The sequence below is a fragment of the Lissotriton vulgaris genome, chromosome 3_1 (genome assembly GCF_964263255.1).
Source record: "Lissotriton vulgaris chromosome 3_1, aLisVul1.2, whole genome shotgun sequence".
Taxonomy (NCBI): domain Eukaryota; kingdom Metazoa; phylum Chordata; class Amphibia; order Caudata; family Salamandridae; genus Lissotriton; species Lissotriton vulgaris.
In genome coordinates, this window is record NC_141689.1 from 1,575,244,651 (window position 1) to 1,575,270,786 (window position 26,136).

Here is a 26,136-nt window from a genome sequence, read left to right on the forward strand (position 1 = left end):
AATTGCCATTAATGATCGGGTACGAATTAACCATGACCAAGCCAGAAATTTTGCTACCCCAACCACAAGCAATATGGAACAATCTGTTTCAAGTATCCTAAGGGCTTCAGAATGGCTGCGGGTTCCCAAACTTGAGCACACAGGTTTTAACCATTTACGTCTGGGGGACGAGTATAGTGGGCAACAGAACAAGAGATGGGAAATGTGCTCAGTTTGTTCGTTACAATGGTGACAATGTTCATCCCATGCTGGGGACCAGTGCTTCTTAAACGCATTCACCGGGAGTGTACCTATGCGAAATTGAAAATAAAGTTTTCTGTCATAGGGTTTTTCAATGATGTCCCAAAAAAATTCGCAAGAAGGGTACATTTTTATATCTAAGAAGCGAGATGTTAAGCTTGAACTTGTGCTGTCACTAAACATTGTAAGATATACCATTTCCCAATATAGTTCTTTCAGCTTTGCCTTCGTAGGAAAGCAGGTTACGTCTTTGGTGTCCCATAGATAGTCCAATTTCAGTTTTACAAGGAGCCCCCGGAGCTCCCTTAGCCAAGGAATACTATGGAAGCGGTCGAATTTGATGACGTCCGTCAATGCCGCCGCATAGTGGCTTAATTCTGGGGTCACCATAATCCGTCTCCAGTATAGAAGAGGGCGTAGCCTCGCTATGTCCTCTATACCTTTTCTTCCCAGATCCAATTTTAGTGGGATTGTGGGTGTGCTTTGGGGGACCATCACAATCCCTCGTAAAAACCCTCATAATTCAGAGCCATATAAACAAGCCCCCAGGACTTTCATAGAATAAATTTCCAACACACAGTTTACTGGCTTTGTCAGCGAGGTGCGATGTTTTAGGGTAATTGCGCCTGCTAGCTGCCTAAACTTTAGTAAAGTTGTGGTTATATGTGGTTTCCAACTCATGTTTTCTTGTAGAGTGATGCCTAGGTAAGAGAAAGAGTCCACCCTTTCTAGGGGTGTACCTTTGCATTTTATTACACCTTTGAAGGTGGACTGCTGGTTGAGGCACATGAATTTTGTTTTGGAGGTATTCAGTTCAAGGCCCCTCCCGTCACAAAATACACCAAAGGCATCAACCACTTTTTGGAGCCCCATGGGGGTACGGGAAAGTAGGAGCGTATCGTCCGCAAACATGAGGACGGGTACACGAGAGCCTGCGATTACTGGGGCGTCACTAGCAATCTTCTCTAGATGTTCTACGATACCATTTATATAAATTGAGAAGAGGGTCGGCGCTAGGACACACCCTTGTCTCACCCCACGTTCTACCGGAAAGGGATCAGTTACTTCTCCTTTCTTGCCCCATCTTATTCTTGCAAAGTTATTTTCGTGGAGACGAACAAGGAGTGTAAGCAATTCCTGGCTTAAGCCTACGTCCGCCAAGGTCTGCCAGAGTTTTTCTCTGGGGACCAAGTCGAAAGCGGCTTTTAGGTCCACAAAGACTGCATACAATGTCCCCTTCTTTAAAGTGACGTTTCTCCAGTAGATGGTTAAAAAGTGGAGGACTTGATCAACGCTACTAGTTGAAGGGCGAAACCCAGCTTGGTAAGATGACAAAATATTTTTTTCGTTGATCCATTGCTGCAGTTTGTTTTGGACTAATCGGCCCATTAGTTTTTGCGCTGTGTCAATCAGACTAATGGGTCTATAGTTTTTAGCCAGGGTTCTATCACCTTTCTTAAATATGGGGATAATTTCAGCTCCCTTCCATGAGGCAGGCACTTTCCCTCCCATTGCCACCGCGTTGGCCAGCATTGCAAAATAGCTACACCAGGACTTCCGATCCGATAAAAATATATCAGCCGGAATTCCATCCATGCCTGGAGCTTTGCCCCCCGCTTCGCAATCCAATACAATACTCACATCCTTTTCCACAAATATTGGAGATTTGTAGTAGACTTGTGGAGGAGGACAATCATTGGTAAACAAGGGATTACGGGCATACTGTGGTTGGAAGTATTCTACCCAATTGCTTTTCGGAACATGGTTCGTAGGCTGGAGTGCTACGCCACCCTTTTCCCATTTTACTGTGGCCCAGAAGCGCTTGGAATCCTTGGAGGCACACGCCTCCTTGAGTTCGCGCCAGCAATCCTCATCCCAACGCTTCTTAGCCAGTTTTTGGGCCTGTCTATACTGGTTTCTCGCCAACCTTACTGCTGCTGCATTTCCTATTCTCAGTTCTACGCTAAGGTTATCTCGTGCTATCCTGCAACTCTTGTCATACCACCCTTTACTCTCTTGGACCTTTTTCTTTTTATTTGAGACTACTGTTTTAACAAAGAAACTTTGAATTTTGGCAAATAGTTTCTCATGAGCAGCCATCATGTAGTCTATAAAGTCAATCATCCCATAATGGGAGTTAATCTTAGAGACTTCGTCCACCACTAATTCCTTTAAAGTCTCTATGTTGGCAACGTCTTCTAGGAGCATACTCCACTTCAGGTGGCGAAGGTTATTTGAACTTACAAGATCTTGCGTTATCATTTGATTCCCTCTTGGATGATCGGACACTTCATGGTAGGGATGGAGTGTCAGGCACAAAGGATTGTGGTCACTTTCTATTTTGTCCTTCACTTCCATGTCTACCAATTTATTCCAAGCCCTTACATCCAGTAGTATATAATCTATTCTGCTGGCTGCTCGGCCGTTATCAAATGTATTTTTCCCCATTAAATCAGAGGGTGCCCGTCCATTGACTGCTCTAAGCCTTCTTGAAAGACAAAAACTCTTCAGTTGGATTGCTACTGTGCTCCATTTTCTGATTACTGGGATGTCTAGTTGAGGAATTCTCCACTTGGTATCCTCATCTTCGGCCAGGACCCTATCCTCTTCGCCCAAAGGTTCAAAGGTGGTGTTAAAATCCCCGCCTATTATTATATGGGGTGGCACTGGTAGCATTTCAATATGATACTCAAGGGTCGTTAAGGTCTCTGATGGTTTTCCCCTACCAACTCCCCTGGAGTAGAGGTTAAACAGGGCTAGTTGTTGGCCATTTTGCCAGCTAATGTCAAGTGCTAGAATATCATTAGAGGGTATAGACCTTTGCTTGATTGAGCAATTCAATGTTTGGCGTACCCAAATTAACAGGCCCCCAGAGGGTCGACCCACTCGGTTTCTTATAGCTGGGATATAAAAGTTCAAGTACCCTTGCCAAAAAATTGGGGTGAGCGACCAAGTTTCTTGCAGCATAATAATATCGTAATGGTCGATAAAATCGACCCAGTCTGGGATGTTTAGCTTGTTTGTGATGCCAGCTATATTCCAAGAGATAATAAATAATGGCGGTATATCCAGTTGATAGTGTATCTGGTCAATATCAGGAGTATTTATTGCTTCGTCGGGTTCAATGCCTGGAGCTAAGCCTCCACTCAGTGATGGTGACTTCTCAATTACCTCTAATGCTCTTTTTTGTCCCATCAGTACTCTACTTAGTTCTTCTGGGGCAGGAGTGAGGGATACTTTAGGAACCAGGGTCAATTTATCTAATAAAGGCTCGTGTGGAATAGGAGTCCTATCATGTCCCTGATGCGGCTGGATTTCAGGAGGGACAGGAGAAGCACGTACGAGTCAATCACACTCGTTTAGGTCGGATAACGCAGAGTAGTGGTTATCCAGGTTTAGCCCCCACTCACATAATGGGTCAGTCCTAGCCCTTCTATTTCCCACAACTGTCCACTTTGTTCTCAGTATGCTAGGTTTAGCTACTAGACCTCTTCTGCTATAGAAGAAATCCAGTGTCAGTGGTATTATTTCTGCTGTTCTATGTTGTGGAGGGAAGATGTTCCGTAGGACATCAGGCAATACTTCAGGGCCCTTGAAATTCAAAACCACACAGTCCCCTTGGAATTTCTTTGTCTTAGTGCCTATCCACTTAACCCTTCTTGCTGTGAGCAGATCATCAGATAATTTTTCCTTACCCCAGGGAGATATGTGCATGTTGTTACTAAGCCACTGGAGAGCCTTGTTTCGTAAGGAATCCGAAGACTCGATCTGTCCTGTTTTCAACGGTGGTGTGTTTGCAAGTACTAGAATCAAGGGGGAAGCTTCGACAATTAATTCAACTGGGCCAGTTTCTAGGTTGAGAATCTCAGAGGTAGTATTGCCTACTGCTTGTACTGGATCTAAAATTAGAGCGGTGTCAGGGATGTCACCGTGTCTAGAGCTGGCTTGTTGAATTTGGTCAGATGGAACTTGTGGGCCTACATTCATATTCCCCCCAAGTGTTTTCCCTGCAGCCTCTATGTGTTCAAGTTTGGTTATTATTAAATTTGGTATTTCCCCCACCCCCTCATTGGTTTTTCTTAGGAGGGTCTCTAGTTTGTTTACTTTATTAGCTAGTTGGTCTACTTTTGATATAAGGGGTTTCATTAACCCTGATAATTTGGACTCCAGTATGCCCATGAGCTTATTTAAGAGGGTATCCTCACAGTCTACACTTTCGATCTCTTCCTCCCTTATCCCTTCTTCCGCCCTTTTCTTTGTTCTTCTGGGTGGAGTTACAGGTTTATTCTTACAGGAGCGTAGGCCACCTCTTCTAGGCGGTGCCTTGGTAATCCCTTTTTAGCTCTTGGTGCAGGGACAGGAGTGGGAGGGATATTGCTCTCTCGGTCTAGCTCCACAATTGTATCGGATTTATTTGGCTCTTCTAAGATAAGTAGATCAACAAGAGGATCATGTTGTTGGACAATGGAAGCCATGGATACATTTATTGTGGAGCAATCATTAGGGTCCTCAATCGGGTCGGTGGTGATAATTTCATCACTGGCAGACTGGGATACCCCTGATTGGTTAATTTGGGCACAGGGTGGCGAGTCCATAAGTCCCAGGGAGGACCTTCGATCATTATTGATTTTTGCCACTACCTGGACCAAATAATTATCCATTGTGTTCGCCGGGGTGGCAGGTGTTTTTTGCCTCGACATAATGATCAGTCAAATCTGAGCAGCAGTGCCCTGGTGGAGAATATAGCAATAGTAGGCCAATTATACTATAAATATAAAAGTAAGTCGCCTTACCACAGGTAGGTTTGAAAGTTAGGGGAAAGAGGGGTGGCCCAGTCCAGTCTCTCACAGTCTAGAACGGGCTAAAACGGGCCCGCCCTTGGCCCGGCGTCCCGCGAGACGGGGGTGACACCAAATTTATGCGCCTCCTGGCGCTCGATTGACGCGGACAGCGTCGCCGGGAATGCTGGGAAATGTAGTTTTTAGCAAGCCCCAGCACCGCGCTCCGCTCGGCGGTCAGACCCACTGATGGGACAAGGGTCAGGCGGCGGGAGGCGGGTGGGCGAAGACTCAGCTTCCTCAGGTGCTCGTTCTCCTCAGACCAGCGTTAAGGTACTTTGACAGCAATTGGCTTTCTGGCAGGTTCCCCACTTGACCGGGGTGACACCAAATTTATGCGCCTCCTGGCGCTCGATTGACGCGGACAGCGTCGCCGGGAATGCTGGGAAATGTAGTTTTTAGCAAGCCCCAGCACCGCGCTCCGCTCGGCGGTCAGACCCACTGATGGGACAAGGGTCAGGCGGCGGGAGGCGGGTGGGCGAAGACTCAGCTTCCTCAGGTGCTCGTTCTCCTCAGACCAGCGTTAAGGTACTTTGACAGCAATTGGCTTTCTGGCAGGTTCCCCACTCGACCGGGGTGACACCAAATTTATGCGCCTCCTGGCGCTCGATTGACGCGGACAGCGTCGCCGGGAATGCTGGGAAATGTAGTTTTTAGTAAGCCCCAGCACCGCGCTCCGCTCGGCGGTCAGACCCACTGATGGGACAAGGGTCAGGCGGCGGGAGGAGGGTGGCCGAAGACTCAGCTTCCTCAGGTGCTCGTTCTCCTCAGACCAGCGTTAAGGTACTTTGACAGCAATTGGCTTTCTGGCAGGTTCCCCACTCGACCGGGGTGACACCAAATTTATGCGCCTCCTGGCGCTCGATTGATGCGTACAGCGTTGCCGGGAATGCTGGGAAATGTAGTTTTTAGCAAGCCCCAGCACCGCGCTCCGCTCGGCGGTCAGACCCACTGATGGGACAAGGGTCAGGCGGCGGGAGGCGGGTGGGCGAAGACTCAGCTTCCTCAGGTGCTCGTTCTCCTCAGACCAGCGTTAAGGTACTTTGACAGCAATTGGCTTTCTGGCAGGTCCTGTTTTTCCCATATTTATGGGGTGTTTTTTATTCACAATGTCTTCACTTTTTGTGAAGTGACCTTCCTGTGGGACGGAGGGGGTTGTTCGAGGTCCCCCCTCTGCCTGTGTAGTGTCTTTCACCTACACATTTAGTTAAGTCCTGTGGGGTCTTCTAAAAAACAAAGGCCAGAAGCACCCTTAAAGACAGGGAAGGCTTTCACTTTATGGGGCAGCTGGAAGATATAAAAGTGAAGCATGCGAGAAGGAGACACAGAAGGGAGGTCAGAAAGGGCAGGTCCTCAACTAAACCTATGCCTTCCCCAAGAAAAGACTCTATAGAGGGGAGATTAAAAGACAAGAGGAGGCATAAACAACATTGCCACCATTCAACACAACCCCGGAGATCACAGTTTCACCTGTCGACTTTGGGGCATTCTTCTGCCTCGCAAGTTCACATCAAAAAAGCATGGTGGTGCTTTTGACCTCAACAGTGAGGAGCACCTGGCCAGCGCTAAAACCATTGATGGTGAGGGCTTCTCCTATTATACTGCTTTGGACACTGAACAGATTGTCATCAAGAATATAGATGTCATTGGCGTTCAGACATCCACTGTTTTCTTTGAAGCACTCATCGAGGTTGATCTACTGTTGCTCCATTTTAGAATCACCAGCAGGCTGTCCCAATTTCTCAACTCACATTTGACCTCTTCAGCCAAAAATGCCAAAGATGATGATTCCTGTAGCTGATCCTATTCAGGATCCTTTACCAATGCTGGATCTGCCTCTCAAGCCACAATTGGTTTAAAGGAGCATATCTATGTCTCCATAAAGGAGATGTCATTACCAGACCTTCTGACAACAACTATGTATGACCCCACCCCACCTCTTCCTGTAACACAGGGCAGGCAAAAAAGGAGATCCCCACCTTCCAAGTCTCCATCGGTGTATTCTGCATCGGATTCTTATTCATTAAATGCCCAGATGTCACCAGCAACTTCTCCATATGCGCTCAACCCCAGTGAATGATGTTAATACATTTCAAGATGTATTAATAATAGGTGAAATCTAATTTAATATTCAGCTAAGAATGGCACTTCAGCCTAGAGCAGCAACCGAAACCTGATTTGATGAGTTATTGTTGCAGCATTGCAGAAGAAACATCAATCTGCTCTGGAAACTCCAACTCCGCTATACAGTGAGAGTAAGAAGATGGACACTACAGGGTACAAAGTGTGTGGCACAGTGACAGTTGCTCTCAAGACTGCTAGTGATGCTGCAATTTTGGGTAGATACAACAGGTCATTGTGGGAGTCTCTATTCTTTTTTGTGGAAGACCAACCAAGAGAACACATACAACATTTTTGGACATGATTCAAGGATGCCAACTGGTAAGCAACCAAGTCTTAAGTGCACTTATAGACTCCACATATTCTTCCCAAAGTGGTCTCAGATTTTCAGATCAATAAATCTTTTTCCATACCATTGTTTTTAGCAATCCTTCTTCCTCAGCAGTAAGAACATTGCCCTCATTAGATACAAGAAGAGTGTTAAAGTTTTATTTAGAAAGAACCAAAGGCATATCCAAATCCGCACTTTAATTTGTCAATTATCAACCTCTCCTTATGGGTTGGTGACTACTAAACAAACCAATGCTGGGTAGATCTTGTCCTGCATAGTAAATTATCAACAGGCTAACAAGCCTTTGTCTGGTAGTCCGAAGGCTCATTCCATGAGAGCTAGCACAGCTACTGTTGCTTAGTTGAGAAACTTTCTCTTTTCTGAAATCTGTAAAGCTGCTTCAAGGAGATCAATCCGCACATTTACGAGTCAGAAGTGTTTAGCTGAGGACACTAAACTGACTCTATGGTTGGTGAAGCAGCTGTAAAGTATCTGCAGTAAAGGCCTTGAGTTTTTCCATATCTTACTGGAAAATATTGGTATTCGCTCTGAGGGATATGCTTGCTACTCTGTTTACATTTATGACCGAGTGAGGATCCTACAATGTAGAAGGAAATGTTACTTGCGTGTAATTCCAGTCCTGCATCATAGGAATCTTCACCTAAGTCCTAAACAACCTACCCTCCTCTCTGAATTCAATTGTTGAAAATCATACTTTGCCGCTCAAAAAGAACTGGGGCTTCCAATACAGTTCACGATGAGGGAAGCTGCTGAGCCTTTACAGGAGCTGTCTGTTTTTTTATCTGATGCATTTTAACTGAGTAGGCATTATTTCTATTCGTTTTTCTCTAGTAAAATGCAAGGTTGCATTTGTTTTTCAACATTGGAAGCTAATATTTTAGCTAGGCACTTCAAGATAACATCTTTTTATTATTCTTTAAATTGGCCATTTCAATGAGAAACTCGGAAAAAGACTTCCTGTTCTCCTCTATTGAGGTACCACATAAATTACTTACTTTAAAATGTCTCGCTCCAATAAAGATTTTTTTTGTGTATTATTCTATGGAAAAGAATTGTTTCAGGTTTCCAGCATGTTGGTGGGAATATTCTCCATTTATGGCGAGGTGAAAGGATTCCTCTGATGCAGAACTGGAATTACAAGGAAGGAAAATTCCCATGTTTCTTTCAAAATCTGTACTAGTGCAATTTCCTGTCTGAGAAAACCATCTCATCTTATACATTTTGTTTATATTTTCCTAGGGAGGATGTGCCAGTGTTATTGTGTCCCTTACAACACAATGTCCTCGCGACTTGACACCATATTCAGGTATGTTTTCAAAGTATTTATAAACTTATATGGATTTAAATTATGTTTTATCTTAAAATTATTTTATTTGAAACCAGCATTAACTTTATTCAGCATTAAGTTTCAGATTTAGTGGACCTTTACTACTCGTTTTACTTCACACCATGCATTATGAAAGTATTATTAAAAGTCATCAGGGAGCAGGAGGACTTCCCTGACTCCAGACTCTTCCAAGTTAGTGAAGAACATTTTGACATTAAAAAAGATGAATCTAGAATTTCCATATCCATCGGCTGACCTCCCAGGATCAAAGCCTTCTGGCTAGCCATTCTTCTTGGTCCAGTGCAAGTTGAATGGATACTTCTCCAGGATGCATGATGCTTCATTCCTCTGGCCCTCCTTTTTTTTCTTTCAGAAGGGGCTATCCTTTACTGCTCTGACCTTCCTTCATTCACTGTTGCGGCATGAAAAGCAGCACAAGCATTGCAACTGGCCATCTATGGAGGCTATATTCAGCATTTTAACAGATCTTGACGCCCTCTACTTTATTTGACGAGCATTGCTTTCCACTCCTTGAACCTGTATGCTTGGAAAAAAACATTTCTGATGATACCTGCAGAGTCTTCACCTGTTGAATAATCCCAGGTCCTGCTTGGCTTTGCACGTCTGGGTTTTCCACAGATGTGCATGACACTCATGTGCTTATCCTTTGACAGCGCCCTCTTCTTTCACAATAACGGAGACTCTGATCTGGAACGATTTAAGGCTAGTAAGGCTAGAGCCAGATTCTTTGGTCCCCAACACCCTCAACCTCCGTTGGATTACAGACCATGTTTTTACTTTCAATGCTTCTGTAGAGGATTCAGCTTTTACCAACACCAGTCTTAACAGGCACAACAGGTCTAAAACCCTCCAGTTAGGCAATACAGAGGCAGGGCCTGACGTAAAGGCTGTGGATCCCTCCACCCAGTCTCCTCATTCTCCCCTGTATCATAACTAAAGCATGCCTAGTTTGCTCCTTCTGCTTAATAGGAGCCTGTGGGAGGCCAGGAGTCCTCCTTCTACCAGTCGAAGACAATTACTTCGGGCCAGTGGGTCATTCAGGTAATAGAAATGGGTCTACCCTGCCCTGTTATACACTCTTCACTCTCTTCTGACCGTCTGCTACCCTGTCCAAAGCACATTTTTCCATTTTGAAGCAAGAAGTGGCAGCGCTTCTTCTGAAAGGAAAAGTGGAGTTATTGTCAGAACAGGCCTTTGGGTACGGACGCTTTTTAGGATACCAAAAAGTATGACGTCTACATCTGATTTGAGGCTTCAGAGCTCTGAACGTGTACCTCAGGATGGAGAAGTTCAGGATGCTGACCCTAGCTCCGGTCCTACTGGCATTGAAAAGGGGGACTGGATGGTGTAATTCAGCTTGCTGGATGCTTACTTCCACATCCCGGTCCTACAGTTGCACTGGAAGTACCTTCATTTTGTGGTGGGCTCTATCCATTACTAATTCACAGTGGCCCTGTTTGGTTGACTGGGACAAAGTAATGTTACTTTCTGTGAATTGGCAGAGGTGGAAGTGGTACGTAGAACTCGTGCACTTCTCCCTGTGTTCCCCGCATCGACTGCCAACCAGGGCAGACCTTCTCTCCCCGTTGGAGGAGGATAGTGGTGCACTCCAATCTTCAAGGCCTCCACCTTCATGCCTTGAGATTGAACAGGAACATCTAAGCTCCTTTCAGCTGCCACCAGAGGTCGTGGGCATCATCCTGTCAGCTTCACAAAATCTGTGTTTTCTGGTAGATTTGGTTTCCTTGGTTGCAGACAACAATGTGGGCCCTTTGCAAGCCTGACTGTCAGATGTCCTCCAATTTGCACTCTCTCTATCTCAGAAAGTTTGTGCGTTGAGCACTGCAAAAGAGTTTTGGCTGCATTTTCAGTGTTCCTCTATCTCCCAGACAAAATTACCCAGTTCAAGTCTCCTGTTGTGATTAAGTTTCTTACCAGGGGTCTAATCTGCAACCTCCAACTGCTTTTGTTATTCCTCATTGTGACCTAAATCTTGTTTTGACATTCTTGATGTGGTCTCCATTTGACCCCCTCCACAGTTGCCATTTGTGGTTTTTAAGAATATTTATTTTGCTGGCCATCACTTCAGCAAGGCGGGTCTGTGAGCTACAGGCTCTGAGTGTCCACCCGCCTTTTATGACCGGTTTCCCTGAGAATCTGGTATTGCAAACCAGGGCTGCTTTCCTCCGAAAAGTGGCTTCACCCTCGTATTCTTCTATTCCTGCCCCAAGCCACAAAGGTGGAGGAACAAATGCATCTCCAATACCCTACCTAGGCCAGGGCAGTTTTTATCTTTACCACAATTGAGGCATCAGATTGAGTCACCAACTATTTGTCAGTTACTATGCCAGTAGGAAATGAAAGGCTGTACAGAAGTAGACTTTATCCTGCTGAATCATCTTTTGCACCAAATCGTGGTGCATACTTGCCATAAAGGCACTTCCTGAAAGACTCAGATCTTTAAATGGCTCTCGACCAACACTTGCCTAACCCTCCCCCAAGTCCACCTCACCAGAAAGCTGACTATGGCAATGCACTCTCTGCCAAAATCAATGTTCTGGTGACCAGAAAACTCCAGACCATGCAGTGACCAGCATCCTCCTCCTACCTTTCACTCATCATCCTGCAGGACAAACAGCTCCACTGACTCCCAATCCACACATTAACACTTTTCAAACGCCCCACATATGCATACAAATCCTTACACAGCATTGGCCCCACGTATCTCGACAACCGAATAAACTTCCACAAAACGTCCATTTCTACAAGACATCTCACACACATCCCCCACATACAAAGAACCATATCCAGCAGTTGTGCCTTCTCCTACCTCGCTCCTAAAGACTGAAACAATATGCCTCTGTGCATTGGAGCTGCCTCCTCAGTCCTTGAATTCCACAAGAAACTGAAGACCTGGCTCTTCATCTAACCCCTGTCCTGCTTGGGCTCATGCAGCTCCTACTTTCAGTGCCCGGATACCTCTTTGGGTGAGTTGTGCTATACAATTGCGCATAACAAAACCTAATTCACTCCACCAGATTCCTCATCTCCTGTCCTCGAAAGAAGAGTTCATATTTCTAGAATATACGGGTAGCAACATGGGCACCCCTACACACCTTCGACAAACATTACTGCTTGGTCGGGGAGGGATGGGCGCATCGCCAAGTCTTTGCTGCAAGATTTCCTTGTCTAACAACCCATCTACCCTCCTTCAGAAAAAGTATTGCTTGGGACTCAACAGGTGACAAATCTGCAGGCAGAAGTGACCATCAGAAGAAAAAGTTGCCTAGGGTAACTTTCTTTATAGTGTGTACTCTAGCTAACTGCAGGTCCCTGGCCTATCCCAGCCATCTCAGGGTAAGTGTTAATAAGGTTCAGATTAAAGTTTGGCACTGCACTATATGAAATCAATGTTCTTCCATCCAGTCACCTCAAAGGCTTGGGGAAAATGGATGGAAACTAATGTTGGGCTGGGGAAGGCACTATATAGTTTTGGTGACGTCACCCAACATCACTTCCAGCATAAATACGAATCCAGCGCCCCCTAGCTGCGTCATTGATCTTTATAGTTTCCAGATCCAGTCTGATGCCTGGGATTATTCAACAGGTAAAGAGTCTAAAAATAAGTAGAGTATCCACTAGCAAAATCATACCTTTTTTCTTTAGGTTAGGGTCTATATCTGTTCTATCTGCTTGCGAAAAATCCTTTTTTGATAAGAGACTTATAGGTGCAGATTTCTTACAATAGAATTATCCCTAGGCATCCAACTGGAGCGGACATGTTTTCGTGAGCAGTACCCCTGTACGCCGATAGATGGCGCTATTCGGCTCCTTGTGGCGTCGTCTGCACGAGAAGTGACATCTGCTGTGCCTATATAGGTACCATCCCAGCTCGCTAATGTCAGTTCTTTTCTTTCCCCGCGAATAAGTGCAGATCCGGAGAGAGCTACCCCCAGTCATATTTTGACTGACCTTTTCGACTTTTGATGAAGCCTTATTTCAAATTTTCTGGTGTGACAGGATGTCAACTAGAAAGGTCGGCTTCAAGTCCTGCTGCTCCTGTCACCGATAGATGTTGGTGACAGACATGCACCATGTGTGCCTCTGGTGCCTTATGCGCAACCATGATGCAAATACCTGTGCCGATTGCCACGCCCTGCATTCCAAGGCCTTGCAGGAGTGCTCAAGGCCTTGATGGAATACTCCCTCAATCTCTTTGCTGCTCGTTGTGCATCATCGCGACCAATACAGGCGGAAAGAAAGGTCCTGGGATCAGTTGCGGAGCCCAGGAACCACATGGCATTCAAAGACCTCTTTATGTAAGTCCCACAAGAAATAGAAAAAAAAGAGGTCTTTAACTTCGCCCTGTCATTTGTTGAGATGAGGGTGTGTTGTTGTTAGATGCCTGGCTCCACGATTGAGCTCGCGCCTTCCCCGAGTTTCTGGGCCAAGTTTGTGAGTTGTGTGAGGCCAGGCATCTCATATTTGGGCGGCATGCTGGCGCACCTCCGAGCCCCGCTGGTTTGGGAAGGGCCCTCACTGGTTCTCCGCTGGCTGTTCTATCCCCCGGCTCTAGTAGGGCCCCTTAGATTCACTGATGGATCCAGACAGGCACCAGTCGTACCAACTCGACCTTCCCCAGCACTGGTCCTGATGCTCCTGGCATCACCATCAACCTCAGGCAGCACAATTCCCAATCCCATCACCGACTGACAAGGAGCCAGAGGGGCGCCGTCCGACTCTGGCACCATGCCTTCCAGGCTGGAACACGAGCCCTGTTACTGTGGGTTGGAATTTGGGGAGGTTTAGGAGGGTGGCTGGACCCTGAAGATTACCAGCCCCTAGACCCTAACATCGACTGTTGTGAGGAATTGGTGGACAAAAGTAGACCGGACACCTATTCAGATACTGGCATGGTCTCTTCCTCTACTGTGGCTAGAGAGGAGGGAGCCTCTTTTGCAGTGGTGGTGAGAAGAGCGGCAGAGGTCGTGGACCTTAGCCTACCCTCAGACTAGCGTTTTGACAGAGGTGCTTCTGCTGGGAGTGACCCCCCTCAGAACCACTACTCCCATTTAATAAAGCCATCACAGACGTCCTGCTTGGGACTTGGCCTAAACCCTGCACAGGGCCCCTATGAACAGGACGATTGCCCTCCGCCACAGCCCATATCCCTGCCCCAGGGCACCCAGATTTCCTCACTCAACACTCTACCCTGGAGAGCTTGGTGGTCCAGGCTTCCATCTCTCGTGTAAATCCTGACGCATTCCCTAACACTCCACCAGACAGGGAATCCAGGAGGCTGGAGACTTTAGGAAAGAAAATGTTTTCTTCCACCAGCCTGGCACTTTGGTCTGTGAACACCATGTGCCATTTTTGATCCGTTAGTCCCATACACTGTAGTGTTCAGTTGCGCAGTTGCTGCCCATGGTAGCAGAGGAGGCTGGGGCCTTAATTTCCCAAGTTATTACATACGGGGGAGATGCAGCCTAGTTCATGATCCAATGTGGTCTGGACACAAGTCGCTGGTCAGAGTGGTTTCTGCATGAGTGGACTTGCGACACCACTCCTGACTGAGAACAACTGGCTTTTCCAGGGATGTCCAAGCTTCACTTATGGACATGCCCTTTGATGGTTCCCGTCGCTTCCACGACAAGGTGGACTCTGAGCTGGAATGCTTTAAGGATAGCAGGGCGACGGCCAGGTTCTTGGGCATTTCCATGGTACTTTGCCAACCACAGTCTGCCTTTTGCTCCTTTCATGTTTACCGAAGGGGCTTCCAGACTCATCTTTATGCACCCAGCCACCACCGTACTACCCAGCCACCATGGCAAGCAAACTTCTCAGCCTCTGCATGGCCGAGGACCGTACTCACAGACCCCGTGGTTCAGGCAGCCAGAGGTCAGGCCGGTACGCCATCACCTGCCCCATTGGAGGTCAATAATATCAGACCACTGGGTTCTTCAGATTGTCCGAAGGAGCTTTTACCTCCCTTCGTGACCTCCCCCCCACTTATTCCACCCACTTGCGACACACTGATGGAGACTGACTGAGGACCATCTCTCCTTCCTCCACGAGGAAGTGGCGACTCTCTTGGCCACTGGAGTTATAGAGAGGGTTTCAATGCCAGAATTACGTTGTGGTTGTTGTTCCTGCTATAACTGCTATAACTGGATGGTAGTGTTGGACTTACAGGCCCCATTCCACATTCCCGTCCTGCCTGTCCACATGCACTACCTACAGTTCACGGTAGGCCATGATCTGTGCTCTCTTTTGGACTAACCAGTGTCCCTCGCGTGTTCACCAAGGTGAGGGCGGTGGTTGCAGCTCATCAGTGAAGATTAGGGGTGTCAGTCTTCTCCTATCTCTACGATTGGCTGTTGAAGGCGGGCTCGCCCCAGGCTGTCATCTCCCACTTTCGGACTACGGCAGGCCTCCTGCACTCACTGGGATTCACTAGCAATATGTGTAAGTCACACCTGACTCCTTTTCAGATTCTCCCGTTGTTGGACCCGGCCCGTTGGGCAGGTTCACCCCTAGGCTTTTTGCTTTTTCCTAGCCTGTTTATGGAACCTGGTGTTGGTGATTTTAGGCCTCTGCGCACTTTTTCACTGTGGTACAGTGTAAAGTGCTTGAGCTCTCGGTGAATGTGTGGTGAGTGACCTGCCCTCCCATAGGAATGAATGGGGAATATGTATGCCCATGGTAGTTCCTGATGTGTGGGGAGTGCAGGGGCGAGTTTGGTATGTATGAACTCGTGAGGATGAATGCTGCAAAATGATGTATGCGGCATGACTGTGTCTAGTCTAGAAGTACTACTTTTGGAAGTTGGCATATTTGTGTAAGTTGGTGCTGGCGTGTGATTGGCTGGTGAGCCTGGCCCAGAGTGCCTGGGACTGCTTGTGGATTGACTGTCTGGTTTGAGGATGACAGGGGCTAGAGAGCCCAGGAGGTTGTCTGAAGTCAGCCCATGGATGAAAGGCAGCATCTGCTGCCAGGGAAGTGGGGGGAGATGGCACCTGATAGTGAAGGGCTGTGCCTGCCTAACTACAAAGCTCGCTCCACCTCCCGCTGGGCGACTGACTCCTCTGTCCCTGATACTGAAGGGGACTTCCCTCTAAACCAGTCTAGCTGGTTCTCACACTGCCTGCTTCAAAGGACTTCAAAGGACTTCAAAGGCTTTTCTGTGTATAAGAAGGGGCTGTGTCCCCTTCCAAAATGTTCTTGTTTTCAACTTGAATCTGCCAGGGGCATGCTGCTGCTGGGGCTCAGGGGAATCCCTGGGCCCTGCCCAGCTCCTGGACACTTGATGGACTGCTGGGGGACTCTTCCTGGCTGTCCCCCTGCCTGGCTGCACCTTTGAGGACTTTTGCTGGACTTTGTTTTGGCCCTGGAAGCCTTGACCTGTAATGCCCTGCAGCTGCTGGGACCCTCCTTGCTGTGGGGGTCCTTTCTGGGGCGTTTTGGTGCTTTCTGGGCTCCCCAGCGCCTCGTGGGCGCTTTCTTATCCTGATTGATGGCAGAGCGCTGTGGTTATCCCGTGGGGGGAAGCGCTCCTGCCCTGTGACTGTCCGAGTGCTTCGTGTGCACTCTGATCTGATTTGCGGGTGCCACCCCGACTATGGCGCCCTTTGCGAGTGCCTACCTCGCTTAACTATTTTGTTCCAGTCTCGAGGGTGTCCACCCCTCGGTTTGCCCTTGTTAATCACCGCCGCGGCCCCTTCGCGCTGCCATCAGGAGGCCAGGCATCGTTGTGCCTGACACGGGGCAGGACTTCCGGTTTTCGGAGGAAGTCCCGCCCGCCGCCGCGCACCGATTGGCTGCCGGCGCCCGAGGAGTGAGGGGAGAGGTATTGAGGGTCTCCCATGAGCGGAGGGAGCCCCGTGGTGTATGGAGGAGCCCCGGGTCCCAGGAGGGGGCCCGGGTGAAGCACCGCAGCCGTGAAGGGCCCCGAGGCGGCCCCCGCTGCGGGCGAGAGAGGAGACGGAATGCCTTGGAGCCACGAAGGCTCCACGTAGAGTCCCGGTCCCGAGATGGGGGACCGGGTGAAGGGCGAAGCAGAGACCGGCAGTGAGTGCTTCCCCGCCCCCGCAGCAGCCGCAGACAGCCGGTGAGTGACTTGAGGGAGAGGGGGCATCGGGGCATATTGCCGGTGCCCGCCCCTCTCCTCCAGCACCGGTGCCTGGGTGTTGGGAGGCCGGGGGGGCCTCCCTTGATACCGAGTTCCCCGGGGGGACTCCAACGACAGGGGCAGTCTTTCTTTGAGCCCTGAGGCTCTGGGGGCATTTTTTGAGAGCCCACGAGGGGCTCAGGGGCCACGATTATTTTAGAAAGCCCAGGGAGGCGCGAGGGGCCTCATCTTGTTTTGCGAGCCCAGAGAGGCTCGTAGGGTCATATTGAACTATGCTGCATTTAGGGCTGCCCCGGATGGCCGTGGGTCGCCCCAACGTTGGCTAGAGCCCACAAGGCTCCCCAGGGGCAATTGTTTTCTAAGAGCCTGAGAGGCTCATGGGGGCACCATTGTATTTAGAGTCCTGAGAGGCTCCAACGCTGGGTGCACAGTAGTTCCCGAGCCTGTGTGGCTCAGCTAGCGCAGTTTTGTTGATTCTCCAGTTGCCCAGCACTTTGTGGGCAGCTGCCACGTTTAGGCTTTTTGTACTCTGTGACTGGCGCTGCATGGCAGCGCGCCCTGACATTGGACTCGGGGCATCCTTGCCCCACAAGGCCAGGTGGCCTAGGGACTGCCACAGGTAGTGGCTTATGTAGTGTTGGCGCAATGTGATTTCTATGCTTTTTAATAGTTATTGCTAATGTGAGTTTTTGCGCTATTGATTTATTATGCACCTCTGAATGTGTTATTGCATCATGTGTGTTTTCTTTTCCTTATTACTCCTCTGAATGTAGGTTTATTGCATCATGAGTAATGTATTCTTTCTTAGACCCCTAAATGCTGAGTGATACTTAGGTGGTTGTCTTTTCTACTCATCTGAATGTAGGTTTATTGCATCATGAGTAATGTATTCTTTCTTAGACCCCTAAATGCTGTGTGATACTTAGGTGGTTCTTCTTTCTTAGTACAGGTGGCCCTAGTAAGGGCCTGGTTCCTGTTACCAGTGGTTACTGGTTGTGATCTTTGTGATTACCATTTTTATGTTTATTATTCCTTATTCTAAAAGTGCTATATCTGATTATGACAGTGGCCCATGTGGCCCTGTCTTGTAAATAATCCCATGTGAATATTACCCGTGCCAGTGGCACAATGTATATGTGTGGTTTTATCTGATGTGTTTTTACAATACAAAAGTTATTTTTATAATAACCTTGTGTGGAGTCTCTTTTGTGGTGTGCCTAGTATGTTGTTGCTGTTGTGCGCTGGCGCAAATACTTTACACATTGCCTCCGACTTTAGCCTTACTGCTTGAGCCAAGCTACCAAGGGGGTGAGCAGAGGTTATCTTGGCGTGTGACTTCCTTGCCCTGACTAGAATGGTGGTTTCTGCCTGGCTTTGGCGTCAGCCTTAGCCTACCAGAAATAGCCAGTTCTAACACCCGTTCATTGGAGCGTTTCTGGACATGGGGAAGTTTCAAGCATATCCTTCCGAACAGTGAGTGCAGGATATTCAGTCTATGATAGCAATGTTTCAACCTCTATATTGGATTTTAGTGAGACTGACTCTGATGCTGCCGGTCCTCATGGCCTCCTGTGCCCTGCTTGTGACACAGGCCCGCTGGCATATCGGGGCTCTACAGTGGGACCTGAAGTTCTAGTGGGTGCAGCATCGGGGGAATCTCTCCGACCTGGTCCAGATCTCGGCCAGATCTAACTGTGGTAAAAGAAGTGTCAGTCATCATCCTTCTGGAGCGCAGGGTGATATATCAGTCATTAAAAGCCTTTCTACCCTCCATCAAGGGAAGGCTAGTGCAGGACAACACCACTGCCATGTGGTACTGCAACAAACCCGGAAGGGTGGAGTCATAGACTCTTTGTCAAGAGCCCCTGCATCCCTGGACATAGATGGAATGTCAGGGCAAATCCCCAGTGGTTCAACACCTTGCGGGCTCGCTGAATGTCAGTGCAGTTGAACTCAGCCGAAGATACCTAGTGGATCACAAATGGCACCTCCATCCTGAGGTGGTGCAAGGTCTCTTTTCAGCGGTGGGGAGAGACTTGGTTTCAACTGTTCTCCACCATAAAGAGGGCGCAATGTCAGCAGTTCTGCATGCTGGAGTTTCCAAGGTGGCTCTCTCGGAGACGCTTTTCCTCTCGATTAAAGCTCAGGCTTCCTCTATGCCTTTGTGCCCACACCGCTCCTGCCCGGAGTTCTCAAAAAGATCAAGAACGACCGAGCCCAAGCAATCCTTGAAGCTCCTGTGGGAAGCTGACTTTTTATGTGGTACTGGCAATGTAAGGGCACACCATGGATAAAGTACTGATGACCCTTATTGGTGTACAGGGCTTAAATTAATAATCCCAAGTGCTCTATTTGTGGTAGTGTGGTTGAGCACCCTAGGCTTATCTGAAGGTAGGGTTAAGCATTTGTTGTACACACGGAGTCAATACATGAGACACACACCCAAGAAACAGAAGACCAATTTAGAAAGAATACAGATTTTATAAAATTTTAGACATAAAGATAATTGGTATTGGGTAAGTACTTTCGTATTTATGGATTTTTGTAGCATTAGCAAAAATACAGCCTCGAACACGGTAATTGTATTCTATGAGAGGAACACTCACTGCATAGAAACACTTGCAAATGGTTTACACGGTTCTTCTCCTGGACTTGAGGTGCTTAAAGGGCCAAGGTCAAAGAAACTACTGTCTGTTTGGTTTTACCAGCCCTGGTTGGTCTAGGTGCAGAGGCGCTGTTTGCGATGGTAGCCTCAAGTGCTACGTGGTAAAGTCAATGGAGAAGTAGCTGCAAAGAGAAAGGCTGCAAGTGGGGACTGGGGGACCAGTCCGGCAGAAACCAAAGGCGGGCTCTGCTCTTATGGCTCTCTGGAGTACGAAGACACCATTGGCTTAAGTGGACCAGGACTGGGGGGGGGGGGGGCTTGGGTGGAGAGGTGTTTTGTCCAGTGGGTCACACAAGTCAGAAGTTCTCACTTGGTTTAGGTGACCTGGAGAGGGAGAGAAAACAAGACTGCAAGGCCACTCTCTGTGATGACCTTTGAGATCCCACTGTCCCTCGTTGGCAGCTCGGTCTTGGCGTCAGTGGTGTCTGGGCTGGAGACACAACAAGCCTGGTGATTTAAAGGGCTCTGGTACCCCAGGAATTGGTGCAGGGAGGGCCTGGAATGGCCCAGTGGCTTGAGACTTGGTAAAGCGATGAGCCTGACCTCCTGGACTCTTGATGACATCCTCCCTGCGAATTGCTCCCTCGGTAGACCCAATGGTCAGCATAATGGCGATCAGGCAGATGCTGTTGGTCCCTGCAGATGCAGGGAGACAACTACTCCCCCTCAAGGGAGATGCGGCTGGGTTGGCCAAGTACTTAACAGACCTCCAAGGGTTTGGGGAGGCTGTTCACTGGCAGGACACATCGAGAGAAGCAGACAGGCAGGGTTTAGCGCCAACTTCGGTGTGGACCCAGGAGTGGCTTATGTCAGGGAAAGGAGGTGCAGGTTGTTGAGGGGATGGTTGTGGATGGGGACGAGGGAGAGAAATATAAAAAAGAACTTGTCTGCAGCTGCCGCCCGTCAGCATCGCGCAGCGCTCTTCTGCTCCTCTGCAGGCAGGCATAGGCACCCAGACTGCACTGCGGCCAATCCTGATGGATTGGCCTGAGCACCGATGATTTGTGCTCCAGGACAGACAGGGAGCCTTTGCATGTTCTCTCCAACCCAGCAATGCAGCTGGGATTGGAGAGAGCTTCACTGCACATGTGGGTTTGGCTGACCTGAGACGTCCAACCAAATCCACATGCGCAGTGAACCCACCAATCCACCCTCGGTGACTGTCATCACACTGGTCCGGCCCCCAAGACTCGACTCAAGAAAAATAAAACTATAATAAAACTGGTTTTACACCCGTTTTATTATTTTTATTTTTCTCGTTTTTGAGGGTGCTGGCAGTGGTGGTGATGCTCATCCACCATAGCAGAGGAGCCACCCCTGTGTGGACTACATATTTTGCTTTGTAGGCTCATCTTGGTCCTTCTTCTGCTCCCAGGTCGACAAATCCCTGGAGTCAGGGGGCACCGTAAATACCGATTTTAGGGGCGTTAAGGGGAGTGTAAGGTAGTGACAATGGGCTACCTACCCCTGAGGTGACTACACCCCCTATATGACCACTTCGTAAACCTGACCCAGAGTTCCTAGTTTCACCAAAAACAAGATGGTGAAACCCTTCTTCAAGTGTCCACTTCAGGTGGCCAACCTTAGTAGTGTGCCTAGCCTGCTAGTGCAACACGCCTACTGACTAGCTAATTTTCCCTCCTGTTCTGGTGGCAAAGGAAACCCAGGAAAGGGGGTGGCATTCTCCAGATCTGGAGGAAGCCGGGGTCGCATATCAAAGGCAGAAGAGGCTTTGAAACCTCTGGCCTTGGTATGCTAATTCACTAGCCGTCCTGCTGGAGGAGGTATGACCACCTTCTTCCGGAGCAGGTATTATTCCTGACCTCTGAGAGCGTTGGCTTTCCTGAGCATGGGGTCAGAAACTTGTCTGTGGTGGCAGGCTGGAAGAGTGAAGTCAGCCAGCACGCTAAATGATTGCTTTGTTTCAGGGGGTACCTCAAATGTGCCCTCTGTGTGCATAATAAATCCAACATTGGCATCAGTGTAGATTTATCAAGCTAAGGTATTTGATACCAAACACCATTATTTTCAGTGAAGCCATTTTTAGCTTGGTATCTCATAATAACCAGTGCACAGTACAAATGCTTAAGATGGCTTCCTGATCGCTTGCAACGTCATGGCAATGGAACCTGACACCACAGGGGCATATCTGCTCATGCAGATATGTCCTGACATATTATATAATACACTCTGCCTTAAGGCTTTAAGGCCTGTTATAGGGGTGACTTACATATAGTATATGCAGTGTTCATGGGCATGCACACAGGGAGTGTACCATGTTGTATTTTCAAAATGGTTAGCACCATTTCACGCATCCTGCGATGACAGGATGCATGCCGTTTTTGTGTGGGTCCCCTTGGGTGGCACAATACATGCTGCAGCCCATAATTACCCTGTTTACTACTCATGTCCTGAGTACCAGCTGTACCATTTACTAGGGATTTACAGGAGTGCTAAAGTACTTGCCAATTGGGATAGAATTAGTAATTTAGCTGTTTGAAAAGAAAGAACACTGGCACATTGGGGGCCTGGATAGCAGGAACCCGGTGCATTTTCAGTTGAAAAGTATCAGTACTAGTGCAAAAAGTGGGAGAGGGCCATGTCAAAAAAGGGGACTTTACTACAGCTCTGGACTGAGCTTGAAGAACTTTGGTATTCCTTGCTGTTGAGCATGGCCATCATTCCTCTGATCCATCTGCCCCTTCAGGGGGATCTTCTGTTGAAGTAACCGGGTACGGTTCTCTATCCGAACCCATCAATGCAACGCTTTCATGCGTGGAGATCGAGCGGTGGTAGTTAACTGCTTTGGAACGTCCGCCTGAAATCTGCAATGTTGTCTTTGCAGCCAGGCGTCCTGCCACCAAGACTGTATATGCCTGCCGTTGGGGCAAGTTTGTGGCATGGTGTGTAGAGAAACCCATTGACTCTCTTTCTGCTTTCCTCTCCCAGGTCCTTTTGTTTATCCTTTCTTGGCAGGACTCTGTTTGAGGCACCATAAAAGGCTATGTTCGAGGCATGTGGGCTGCTGAATTCATATCTGTGCATAGATCGCCGCCTAGTGTTGGGTCCGGATGATTGCACATTGTTGTCCTGGAAGAGTCTTCGAAGTATCACGAGATAGGTGGCTCCTCCCCTGGACTACAGTGCGCATGGGCATCGCCTCCATCCCCAGATTGTTTTTTTCCGCCATTGGGTTCGGATGTGTTTCGGTCCCGCTGTCGGAACCGATAGTACTTTTCTGTTTCTACTTGAGACCTAACGGTCTTTAGGCTGGGCGTCGGTACTGTTTCGTTCGGGTTATCTTATTCTCAGCTCTGAACACTCTCTGCCCCTCCGCGTGCTCTCGGCGCGGACGGGCCTACTCGACGCTCGAAGTTCCTATCTTGGAACGTACTCCGTTCAAGAAGTGCCCGGTGTGCAATTCCAAATATTCACACCTCGACGTGCACCCTGTGTGCAACAAGTGTTTATCACCGAAACATGACGAGACCAGGTGTATGGCCTGTTCAAAGTTCCGGTGCAAGAAGACCCTAAAGCAGCGTCGCGCCGCTCGGCTCCAGGCCCAGTTGGCGGAACCCCCTGCGAGCCTGCCGGACAACATCTTCGAAGGTTTTGAAGTTTCGGACTCTAACCCTGCGTCGGAGGAAGAGGAAACCGGCGACGCGGAAGATGCGGACTTTTATGAAGCCGGCGACGAGGTAGGGGACGACGATGAGGCCATTGCCACCGTGGGGGATAGCTCGGAGGAAGAGCATCCCCAAACTGACTCAGGGGTTAATCCCCAAGACACGGCCCAGGTCGAGGGATCGCCTTCGGGCCTTACCCAAGACCTCGTTACTAGTCCAGCAGCCCCGCCTCTCGGCCCGGCCACGGACATTTCGGAGGGGCCACTCCCGTTGAAGGAAGCGAAAGTGAAGCCATCGGGATCCACGCAGTCGGTTTCGAAACCGAAAGTGAAAGCTCCATTGATGGCGCAGAAGGCTCGGGAGGTGTCAACACCTAAGGCAATCAAGATGGCCGACTTGAAGAGCCACGCCAAGATGGCCGACCCCAAGGCCTCGGGGTCGACGCCGAAACCAAAGGCGGCCGACGCGGCTGCGTCGGCGCCGAAGACATTGGGGGTCGACGACCCAAAAAAGGCTCCGAAGAAACGCCAAAGCGATTCCACGGCTCCGGCTGTACCAGCTCCGACCGTCGGAACCAAGGATGGAAAGGTGTCGACTCCGAAGACACTGCCCCCGGCTGACTCGACTCCCGACTCCGGGAGAGCTCACAAGCCAGCCAAGCCCTCTCCGGTATTGGCGAAGAAGGTAGTGGAATCCCTCCAACGGATTCGAAGCGCTGAAGTTCTCGAGCCGGAGGGAGTGAAGCCGAAGCCCGCATCGAAGCCGGCGAAGGCGCAGACGCCTATTCGCTACACCCTGCCGCCGAAATCGGCGCCGAAGGCCTTCGCTCCGAAGCAGGGGGCGGACGTGCCCTCGAAAGAGACATCGACGTCCAAGGCGGCGTTAGGGGTGTCGAAGCCTCGGCTCCAGCCACTCGCAGAGGAAGAGTGCCGAGAGGTCGTCATCGACGCCAATACTGGGAAATTGTCCCTCCTCAAGAGAAGAATCACCGCGGAACCGGTGCTGGAGCATTTTCGGATTCCTCTTAAGAACAAGAAGGACTCGACGGGTGCTTCGGACCCTATGGAGCCTTCGTCTCCCACACATGTAGAACGTTCTCCTACTTGTTCTAATGCAGGGGAAGGTGACGATGAGGAGTACGACGAGTACAACTATCCGGCGTACTCTGATCCGGAGGAGGAACCTGCTCCTTAGTCTGCCGGAGCCGACCCAGACGACCCGCAATCGGGTCAGGAACCGCAGCTATTTGCGGCAAAGACCTCACCGACGGAGGACTCAGCGGCCTTCAACGCTCTCCTCGAGAGAGCTGCGGCTAACCACGACGTCGAGCTGCACTCGGACCCGGTGGATGTGGACTTTTTATTTGACACTTTCTCAGTAGCCGAAAAGTCAGTCAAGACACTGCCGATGCTTAAGGGGGTGCTAAAACACGCAACGGAGGTCTTCAGGGAGCCCACCCGGGCGCGTGTCATCAACCCTCGCATTGACAGAAAATATAAGGCAGCGCCCTCGGATCCCACATACATCAAGGGACACTTGCCACTGGACTCGTTGGTTGTATCCAACGCTCGGAAGAGGGCGAACTCGCAGACCACTGGTGACGCTCCTCCCCCAGACAAAGAGTCCAAGATCTTCGAGGCCTCTGGGAAACGAATTGCTGCACAGGCAGCAAAACATTTGGAGAATCTCAAACACACAGGCCCTACTTGCACGCTATGATAGGGCTCATTATGATACCTTAGAAACACTACTGCAACACCTGCCTGACCAGTACAAGGAGGCAGGAGAAATGCTTATTCAGGAAGGCAAGCTCATCACAAATGCATCCATAAAATGTGCGCTGGATGTGGCTGATACGGCCTCCAGGGCAATCAACACTAGTGTGTTGCTTAGACGGCATGCTTGGCTGAGAATTTCAGGGTTCAAGCCCGATATTCAAACGACAATACTGAACCAAACTGTTAATCCTGACCACCTATTTGGCCCTGAGGTGGATGCGACGCTGGAAAAGATGAAGAAAGATACGGACACTGCCAAGTCTATGGGGGCCCTCCAGTCTCAGCAGTTTCGGAGCGGTTCCTTTCGTCGCTCCAATTCCAGAGGCGCCTCAAGGGGTCAGGCATCGCAGTCCACCCAGTATTACAAAACTAACACCCAACCCTCATACAACAACAAGGGTAGAGGTGGCTACAGAGGCAATAACATCAAGGGCAGGGGACGTGGAAACAACAGCTCCAGGTCCACCACCGCCAACAAACAGTGACGTCTTGTCACTGCCCCCCGACCATACAACACCGGTCGGGGGGAGACTCCAGCAGTTCCTGCCCGCGTGGAAATCCATCACCACGGACAGGTGGGTCAAGTCTCTTATCCAGTACGGTTATTGTCTGGAACTTACTTCCATTCCACCAAACATACCCCCAAGAAGCCGTCCTATGTCCGGCGAGCACTTGACCTTGTTGCAGCAGGAAGTCCTTGTCATGCTGCAAAAAGGGGCAATAGAGCCCGTTCCATTGCAGGAAAGGGGAACAGGGGTTTACTCCCTGTATTTTCTAATCCCCAAAAAGGATGGATCCCTCAGGCCCATCCTGGACCTCAGGCCCCTCAACTGGTACATTCTCTCGGAGCACTTCCATATGCTCACGTTACAGCAAGTACTCCCTCTGCTTCAGCAGGGGGACTTCCTGGCTACGCTGGATCTGAAAGATGCATATTTTCATATCCCGCTGCATCCTTCCCACAGGAAGTATCTCAGGTTCACGATTCAAGACCAGCATTACCAGTTCAGGGTTCTGCCGTTCGGGGTCACCACGGCGCC

At 49.2% G+C, this 26,136-nt stretch overlaps 1 protein-coding gene across 2 annotated transcripts in view; it reads left to right on the forward strand.

Annotated features, from left to right (window-relative positions):
• Positions 1-26,136, forward strand: part of ECPAS (Ecm29 proteasome adaptor and scaffold) — a 780,178-nt gene that overhangs the window by 566,323 nt on the left and 187,719 nt on the right. For both annotated transcript variants that reach the window (XM_086962068.1, XM_086962067.1), the window contains exon 38: positions 8,791-8,857. In XM_086962068.1, the coding sequence (XP_086818194.1) occupies positions 8,791-8,857 (67 nt within the window). The remainder of the gene's footprint in view (positions 1-8,790; positions 8,858-26,136) is intronic.